The sequence below is a fragment of the Oncorhynchus gorbuscha genome, linkage group LG03, assembly GCF_021184085.1.
Source record: "Oncorhynchus gorbuscha isolate QuinsamMale2020 ecotype Even-year linkage group LG03, OgorEven_v1.0, whole genome shotgun sequence".
Lineage (NCBI taxonomy): Eukaryota > Metazoa > Chordata > Actinopteri > Salmoniformes > Salmonidae > Oncorhynchus > Oncorhynchus gorbuscha.
The window spans coordinates 17,078,495-17,088,494 of NC_060175.1; the positions used below are offsets into that span (position 1 = coordinate 17,078,495).

Here is a 10,000-nt window from a genome sequence, read left to right on the forward strand (position 1 = left end):
GCAGGTGTTACTCTCGCAACTATTCCCACAGTCATGACTTCATTGGCGAGTTCACCACCAGCTACAGAGAATTCTCCAGAGGCCAGAGCCAGTTCAACGTCTATGAGGTAAAAAAAAGAAAAGAACACTTACAGCCTGCAACACTTAAGCATGTATCCTAGTGAGCACAAGATGTTGAAAAATATTTTCAGCTGAAAAATACATTTAAAAAAAATGTATTTTGGCCTCCCGGGTGGCGCAGTGGTTGTGGTTAAGGGCGCTGTCCTGCTGCGCCAGCTGTGCCACCAGAGACTCTGGGTTCGCGCTCAGGCTCTGTCGTAACCGGCCGCGACCGGGAGGTCCGTGGGGCGACGCACAATTGGCCTAGCGTCGCCCGGGTTAGGGAGGGTTTAGCTGGTAGGGAAATCCTTGTCCAGGTTGGATGCGCGCTGTGTTAAGAAGCAGTGCGGCTTGGTTAGGTTGTGTATCGGAGGACGCATGACTTTCAACCTTCGTCTCTCCCAAGCCCGTACGGGAGTTGTAGCGACGAGACAAGATAGTAGCTACTAAACAATTGGATACCATGAAATTGGGGAGAAAAAGGGGGGGAGGAAATAAAAAATACAAATAAAAATGTATTTTGCTCATAGGGATGAGAATTTATTAAAATGTTTATATTATGTAGGACATTTTCAACTGACTTGTACTGTTTAAAGGTGCACTATGCAGAAATTGCTCCACCATTTCCTGGTTGCAAAAATGTGAATAGTTTGCCTAATTTCAGTTTATGTGAAAAAACAAGCAGGTATATTTTAGAGAGTCATTAGAGCATCTAATATATTTTCCATAACCAAAAATATTATATTTTCAGCTGTTTGAAGCTTATGCGTAAAACCAAAAGTAAAACACTCAAAAACAAAACTGAAGAATGGGAAGCATAGAAATAGTGCTTCCATAGAGAAAGCATTATTTTTTTTATTTAACTAGGCAAGTCAGTTAACAACAAATTCTTATTTTCAATGATGGCATAGGTACAGTGGGTTAACTGGGCAGTATGGTACTCTTTCAACTGGGCAGAACTACAGATTTTTACCTTGTCAGCTCAGGGATTCGATCTTGCAACCTTTCGGTTACTAGTCCAACGCTCTAACCACTAGGCTACCTGCCACCCCAATAACTCACATCTATAACTCACATTTCTATGTGAATTTGGTTTGGTCGCCCAAAAAGTTACATATTGCAGCTTTAAGGACACATCCTCAGCTTCCTATATTACAACTGTTTGTCATATTGTATCTTTAATAATGAGATGAGCAGTGAAGCATTTTTGTGATTTTCCCAATTTCCGAATGTTACGACTACACTCAAATATCCCTGCTATAAAAATAGTTATTTTTCATCACTTATAATATAAAATGTTAGATTCGGCCCAATTTCTTTCCTTACCACACCTACAGTACATACTCTGAACAATATGGTGAAATCAAACAGTCCTCTTTTCTAAGACATCTGTATCAATCTGTTTTATTTTTCAATTTTATTTTACCTTTATTTAACTAGGCAAGTCAGTTAAGAACAAATTCTTATTTTCAATGACGGCCTGCATTAATGTTAGAGGCCACTCTTAGTGGGTGTTCAGGGGGCAGAACGACAGATTTGTACCTTGTCAGCTCGGGGGTTTGAACTTGCAACCTTCCTGTTACTAGTCCAATGCTCTAACCACTAGGCTACCCTGCCGCCCCAATATATAATTTTCCCTTCCCTACACATTTTTGTTCAGGTTCTAAACCATAAAAAGAAAGGCAAGAAGAAGAAATACGTCAATTCAGGGACAGTGAGTATCGTTTGAGATTTCCCATCTCCACCTGTCGGTGTTTTATAGATAGGATTCATTGCCAATGTGATATGTCATATACAGTAAAGGTTTTGCTTTTCCATCTATTCCCCCCCCCCCTCTCTCTCTTTCTCTCCCTCTCTATCACCCTGTTTCTCTCTCTCTCGCTCTCTCGCTCTCGCTCTCTCGCTCTCGCTCTCTCGCTCTCTCTCTCCTCTGAAGGTGACACTGCTGTCCTTCAAAGTGGAGTCAGAATACACGTTTGTGGACTTCATCCGGGGAGGGTGAGCCCACTCTTAATAACTTTGTATTAATGTTAGAGCCCACTCTTAATAACTTTGTATTAATGTTAGAGCCCACTCTCAATAACTTTGTATTAATGTTAGAGCCCACTCTCAATAACTTTGTATTAATGTTAGAGCCCACTCTCAATAACTTTGTATTAATGTTAGAGCCCACTCTCAATAACTTTGTATTAATGTTAGAGCCCACTCTCAATAACTTTGTATTAATGTTAGAGCCCACTCTCAATAACTTTGTATTAATGTTAGAGTCAACTCTTAATAACTTTGCATAAACATTAGAGGCCAATCTTAGTGATGTTCCATTAACGTTAGAGGCTGATGTTGATGGCTTGCTCAGTCTAGCGTGCATGTCTGAAATTGTTTTGCGTTGTTTAAACGAACAATATCCTTTCTAGACTTTATTATGTTTTTGCCTGGTAAAGTTTGTTATTCATCGTAATTAATCATTGTCTCACCAGGACGCAACTCAACTTCACAGTGGCCATCGATTTCACAGCGTCTAATGGTAAGTGTAGCCAAATTACTGATACAGTTTGTTGTTTATTTGCATCTCTTTTAGGCTACTGAAGGACTAACGTTTCCCTAAAATCCTTATGAAATAATGTTATGCTAACCTGTCATCTAAAGCAGGGTTATTAAACATGGTATACTGCATGGTATATTCATGAATATCGCTAGAAACAACAGAATAAACCAATTTTGAATTACATACAGTATCTACAATATAAAAGAGGAGAATATTTTATTTCTAATAATGATTCTTTCTATTAATTATTATTTCTCAACTCCTAATATTGAGCTAATTACACTCCCTCGAGTATCTGACATAGTGTCACGCTCGTCATAAGGATCGGACCAAGGCGCAGCGTGGTATGTGTACGTTCTCTTTTTAATGAATTAACAAAAAACAACCAAACGAAACGTGAAGCTATACAAACTAGTGCTGACAGGCAACTAAACATAGACATACAAAACCCCTAGACATACAAAACCCCTAGACATACAAAAACCTAGAGTACCCACCCTAGTCACACCCTGACTTAACCAAAATATATAGAAAACAGAGATATCTAAGGTCAGGGTGTGACACACAGCCCCCATGAGTACCAGTGCTGCTGGCTGCTGGCTGCTGGTAAGCTTTCTTGTCTTGGACATATATTTTTGCCAACAAATGGCTAACCTTTCTCTAATTAGCTAACCAGCTGCTATTTGTTAAAATGTGTTGAAATAAATAAATAATGTATGCTCTGTTGCTGTGTTCCAGGTAACCCATCCCAGCCCACCTCTCTGCACTACATGAGTCCCTACCAGATGAATGCCTACGCCATGGCCCTGAAGGCTGTGGGGGAGATCATCCAGGACTACGACAGTGACAAGATGTTCCCCGCCTACGGCTTCGGAGCCAAGCTGCCACCGGACGGCAAGATCTCCCATGTCTTCCCACTGGTGAGAGAAAGAGGGAGGGCTAGAGAGAATGGTACTGCTTCTCTACCAGAGTGGGGAATGATCAGGAACTGTTTCATTTATTGCAAAGAGGTGCTGGTAGTTCTTCCTACAGTCTTACTGATCCACATAAGAGTTCTTGGAACTATATAAATATTTTTTGACATCAACGTCCGTCCTGTAATATGTTTTTTTGCTCTCGCGCTTTTTCACTATTATGTGACGTTGCATTCCACATTGCTTTCTTTATTCATACACATTTACGGGTAAGAGTTCATATCAAACAAGAGCCAGAAACTAAAATAGTGAACAGTATACAGTGCATTCGGAAACTATTCAGACCCCTCTTCCTCTTCCCCCTTTTCCTCATTTTGTTACTTTACAGCCTTATCTTATAAAATTGATTAAATAAAAACAATTCTCATCAATCTTCCCAGAATACCCCATACAGGTTTTTAGACATTTTTGCAAATGTATTCAAATTTAAAAAAAACATATTTACATAGGTATTCAGATCCTTTGCTATGAGACCTCGAAATTGAGCTCAGGTGCATCCTGTTTCCACTGATCATCCTTGAGATGTTTCTACAACTTGATTGGAGTCCACTAGTGGTACAGTGCCTTGCGAAAGTATTCGGCCCCCTTGAACTTTGCGACCTTTTGCCACATTTCAGGCTTCAAACATAAAGATATAAAACTGTATTTTTTTCTGAAGAATCAACAACAAGTGGGACACAATCATCAAGTGGAGCGACATTTATTGGATATTTCAAACTTTTTTAACAAATCAAAAACTGAAAAATTGGGTGTGCAAATTATTCAGCCCCCTTAAGTTAATACTTTGTAGCGCCACCTTTTGCTGCGATTACAGCTTTAAGTCGCTTGGGGTATGTCTCTATCAGTTTTGCACATCAAGAGACTGAAATTTTTTCCCATTCCTCCTTGCAAAACAGCTCGAGCTCAGTGAGGTTGGATGGAGAGCATTTGTGAACAGCAGTTTTCAGTTCTTTCCACAGATTCTCGATTGGATTCAGGTCTGGACTTTGACTTGGCCATTCTAACACCTGGATATGTTTATTTTTGAACCATTCCATTGTAGATTTTGCTTTATGTTTTGGATCATTGTCTTGTTGGAAGACAAATCTCCATCCCAGTCTCAGGTCTTTTGCAGACTCCATCAGGTTTTCTTCCAGAATGGTCCTGTATTTGGCTCCATCCATCTTCCCATCAATTTTAACCATCTTCCCTGTCCCTGCTGAAGAAAAGCAGGCCCAAACCATGATGCTGCCACCACCATGTTTGACAGTGGGGATGGTGTGTTCAGGGTGATGAGCTGTGTTGCTTTAACGCCAAACATAACGTTTTGCATTGTTGCCAAAAAGTTCAATTTTGGTTTCATCTGACCAGAGCACCTTCCACATGTTTGGTGTGTCTCCCAGGTGGCTTGTGGCAAACTTTAAAGGACACGTTTTATGGGATATCTTTAAGAAATGGCTTTCTTCTTGCCACTCTTCCATAAAGGCCAGATTTGTGTAATATACGACTGATTGTTGTCCTATGGACAGAGTCTCCCACCTCAGCTGTAGATCTCTGCAGTTCATCCAGAGTGATCATGGGCCTCTTGGCTGCATCTCTGATCAGTCTTCTCCTTGTATGAGCTGAAATGTTAGAGGGACAGCCAGGTCTTGGTAGATTTGCAGTGGTCTGATACTCCTTCCATTTCAATATTATCGCTTGCACAGTGCTCCTTGGGATGTTTACAACTTGGGAAATCTTTTTGTATCCAAATCCAGCTTTAAACATCTTCACAACAGTATCTCGGACCTGCCTGGTGTGTTCCTTGTTCTTCATGATGCTCTCTGCGCTTTTAACGGACTTCTGAGACTATCACAGTGCAGGTGCATTGATACGGAGACTTGATTACACACAGGTGGATTGTATTTATCATCATTAGACATTTAGGTCAACATTGGATCATTCAGAGATCCTCACTGAACTTCTGGAGAGAGTTTGCTGCACTGAAAGTAAAGGGGGCTGAATAATTTAGCAGTTTTTGATTTGTTAAAAAAGTTTGAAATATCCAATAAATGTCGTTCCACTTCATGATTGTGTCCCACTTGTTGTTGATTCTTCACAAAAAAATACAGTTTTATATCTTTATTTGAAGCCTGAAATGTGGCAAAAGGTCGCAAAGTTCAAGGGGGGCGAATACTTTCGCAAGGCACTGTAAATTTAATTGATTGGAGATGATTTGGAAAGGCACACACCTGTCTATATAAAGTCCCATAGTTGACAGTGCATGTCAGAGCAAAAACCATGCCATGAAGTTGAAGGAATTGTCTGTAGAGCTCCAAGACAGGATTGTGTCGAGGCACAATTATGGGAAAGGGTACCAAAAAATGTCTGCAGCATTGAAGATCCCCAAGAACACAGTGGCCTCCATCATTCTTAAATGGAAGAGGTTTTTAACCACCAAGACTCTTCCTAGAGCTGGCCACCCGGCCAAACTGAGCAATCGAGAGAGAAGGGCCTTGGTCAGGGAGGTGACCAAGAACCTGATGGTTACTCTGACAGAGCTCCAGGGTTCCTCTGTGGAGATGGGAGAACCTTCCAGAAGGATAACCATCTCTGCAACTATCCACCAATCAGGCCTCTATGGTAGAGTGGCCAGACGGAATCCACTCCTCAGTCAAAGGCACATGACAGCCCGCTTGCTGCTCCAGATCACTCAAGACCTCAGACTGGGGGCAAAGGTTCACCTTCCAACAGGACAGTGACCCGAAGCACACAGCCAAGACAACGCAGGAGTGGCTTCGGGACAAGTCTCTGAATGGCCTTGAGTGACCCAGCCAGAGCCCAGACTTGAACCCCGATCGAACATCTCTGGAGAGACCTGAAAATAACTGTGCAGCGACTCTCCCCATCCAACCTGACAGAGCTTGAGAGGATTTGCAGAAAAGAATGGGAGAAACTTCCAAAATACAGGTGTGCCAAGCTTGTAGTGTCATACCCAAGAAGAGTCGAGGCTGTAATCGCTAACATAGTTGCTTTAACAATACTGAGTAAAAGGTCTGAATACTTATGTAAATGTGATATTTCAGCAAAAAGGTCTCACTTTATGTAGTGTCGGTGTTGTCTCTCTGATGTTTTGTCCTATATTTTCTTTAATTTATTTGTATTTTTAATCCCAGCCCTTGTCCCCGCAGGAGGCCTTTTGCCTTTTGGTAGGCTGTCATTGTAAATAAGAATTTGTTCTTAACTGACTTGCCTAGTTAAATAAAACATGTAAAAAAAATGGTGTGTAGATTGGAAAAAAAACTGTAAAGTAACAAAATGTGGGAAAAGTCATGAGGTCTGAATACTTTCCGAATGCTCTGTATGTATCCATCTGTCTGGCTCAGATGCGAGACTTTGAATAGCCTATTTTTGAGTAGTGAAGGCCATCTTTCTGTACATCCTCTATATCAATTTGTATCCAAGGCTGACTGAAGCTCCAAGCCAAATCTATTACATTTCTTAGCAATGAAAATACAGTTACCTGTGAAATACCTACCTGTGTTATGCCTACTGACATGAGGCAATCATACTTCTATACTACATAACATCATTGTATAATTAACATTCATCGTCAGAAGGCAAAAGGCTTGATTCAGTACTGAGTTTCCTTAGTTTCTTAGGATTTTCTGTGAAGTCTGACATTGACTCTATCCATCCGTACAGCCCACATGAATTACACCGTGAACACATTACCTTTACATGGGGTAATAATGTCACGAGGAACACGAAAGCCTATAAATATGTCAACACAAAATACAAATTGCAGCACTGTTGTGTAAGCCCGTGCGCTAGCGTCGGCCTCAAGTAGTTCTGTGAACTGTTTGAACAAGGGTAGAGGAAGAAAACATTGTGAGTCAGAAAGTGGCTCGGAAAGAAGAAAAAAAATCCATCTGTTTGTAGCAGAAAAGTGCGAACCAAACGAGGGACCAGACAGACGCGGAGACTGGAATAGACTTTGGAGGACGTAGCGCTTAGCTTAGCATCCTGAAACGATGAAGAAAGAACAACAAAGAGTAAACACTAAGCACAAAAAAACGACTTCTCCTCAGATTCTAGACGTCTATTATCTCCCTGGACAGAGGAAAAAGAAAAAGCGGAGGAAATGTTGAACAAAGAAGAGTAAAAAAAAAAAAAGCAGCCTTATTTTCGGCTATTTTTATTTTCTTCCCAAAGCTGGAGGAATTCACCTTAAAGAAATCTCCTTGACGTGAAGGAAATTATACAAAGGTTGAAGCAAAATAATACAGTAGACTGTAAGGAAAATGGACATTAAATGACTTATTTTTCTTGTCCTTTTAAATTGCCCTCGATAGGTAGCAATGTTTTCAAATGTTTGCCCTTTGATCTTGATGACAGGTTATAACGTTTAGTTCAGCACTTGTGTATGTTGCGTTTATGTCTGGTTTAGAGGGTAATGAAGTGTTATGACAATGTTATGAAGCCTGTACAAGCAATGGTTGCTGCAGTAATGGTTGCTGCAGTAATGGTTGCTGCAGTAATGGTTGCTGCAGTAATGGTTGATGCAGATGTGTGATACAAGTCATTTGTCTCACCCAATTCTCATTGTGCAAAAAAACTAAGTTTGAGCTGGACATCTGTAAAATGTAGAATCCTAACTATACTACTACAATACTATCTGTCCCATGGAGTCTGTCCCATAAGGTCAATAATAGTCATGTCACAACATTCATTGTTTTTATTTAGTCAATTTTAGAATAAGGCTGTAATGTAACAAAATGTGGAAAAAGTGAAGGGGTCTGAATAAACTAAGTTTGAGCTGGACGTCTGTAAAATGTAGAATCATAACTATACTACTACTATACTTTCTGTCCCATGGAGTCTGTCCCATAATAGTCGTATCACAACAATGCGCCAGTGTCCCTCGTGGCTGGTTATACAACCTGTTTTACCAGCCACAGTTGCGGACACCAAAAAGTGTGTCTTCGGAAGGCATTCATTTTCACTTCCTTTAGCGTGTTTATTTCTTCCTTTTAATTAGTTTTCTCTTCAAAGAGAATGAGAAAGACCAGATGGCTGTTGTCTCGTTTTTGTCAGATGAACTTAATGAAGGATATAGGCTGTAGAACACTCTTTTATCCTGGCCGGACAGGGCTTAAAGCAGACTGTCTTTTATGTTGGCTGAATGACTTTTGGCTATTTAACTTTGTATTATTATGTGACGATAAATTCATTTTTGGGAACAGACATATTGTTTGCTGGATTATTTTTGTTCTTATGTCTTGATTGATTTACCCATTTGTCTTTTTCACATTGTCTAAAGAAAATATTCAGCCAACGTAAATTCTTCCATTACCGATCAGCCCTGTGTTATGCCTACTGACATGAGTTCTCCCATTACTGATCAGTCCTGTGTTATGCCTACTGACATGAGTTCTCCCATTACTGATCAGTCCTGTGTTATGCCTGACATGAGTTCTCCCATTACCGATCAGCCCTGTGTTATGCCTACTGACATGAGTTCTCCCATTACCGATCAGTCCTGTGTTATGCCTACTGACATGTTCTCCCATTACTGATCAGTCCTGTGTTATGCCTACTGACATGAGTTTCCCATTACCGATCAGCCCTGTGTTATGCCACTGACATGAGTTCTCCCTCCGATCAGACCTGTGTTAACTACATGAGTTCTCCCTTACTCTGTGTTATGCCTACAATGAGTTCTCCCATTACTGATCAGCCCTGTGTTATGCCTACTGAAATGAGCGATCAGCCCTGTGTTATGCCTACTGACATGAGTTCTCCCATTACTATCAGGTGACTGCCTACTTGTTCTCCCATTATCAGTCCTGTGTTATGCAGAAGGTTCTCCCATTGATCAGTCCTGTGTTATGCTTACTGGGTATGGGCGTTATGGACGAGTTCTCCCAAAATTATCAGTCCTGTTACACCTACTGACATGAATTCTCCCATTACCGTTCAGCCCTGTGTTATGCCTACTGACATGAGTTCTCCCATTACAGATCAGCCCTGTGTTATGCCTACTGACATGAGTTCTCCCATTACTGATCAGCCCTGTGTTATGCCTACTGACATGAGTTCTCCCATTACTGATCAGCCCTGTGTTATGCCTACTGACATGAGTTCTCCCATTACCGATCAGCCCTGTGTTATGCCTACTGACATGAGTTCTCCCATTACTGATCAGCCCTGTGTTATGCCTACTGACATGAGTTCTCCCATTACTGATCAGCCCTGTGTTATGCCTACTGACATGAGTTCTCCCATTACTGATCAGCCCTGTGTTATGCCTACTGACATGAGTTCTCCCATTACTGATCAGCCCTGTGTTATGCCTACTGACATGAGTTCTCCCATTACTGATCAGCCCTGTGTTATGCCTACTGACATGAGTTCTCCCATT

At 41.0% G+C, this 10,000-nt stretch overlaps 1 protein-coding gene across 3 annotated transcripts in view; it reads left to right on the plus strand.

Annotated features, from left to right (window-relative positions):
* The window catches only part of LOC124026877 (copine-9-like), a 224,297-nt gene that overhangs the window by 173,408 nt on the left and 40,889 nt on the right, over positions 1-10,000 (plus strand). For 2 of the 3 annotated variants that reach the window (XM_046339550.1, XM_046339554.1), the window contains 5 exons: positions 1-107; positions 1,760-1,813; positions 2,036-2,097; positions 2,577-2,623; positions 3,383-3,564. The exon at positions 1-107 is cut by the window's left edge and continues 5 nt beyond it. In XM_046339550.1, coding sequence (XP_046195506.1) covers positions 1-107; positions 1,760-1,813; positions 2,036-2,097; positions 2,577-2,623; positions 3,383-3,564 — 452 coding nt within the window. The remainder of the gene's footprint in view (positions 108-1,759; positions 1,814-2,035; positions 2,098-2,576; positions 2,624-3,382; positions 3,565-10,000) is intronic. The other variant, XM_046339553.1, reaches the window with a different exon arrangement.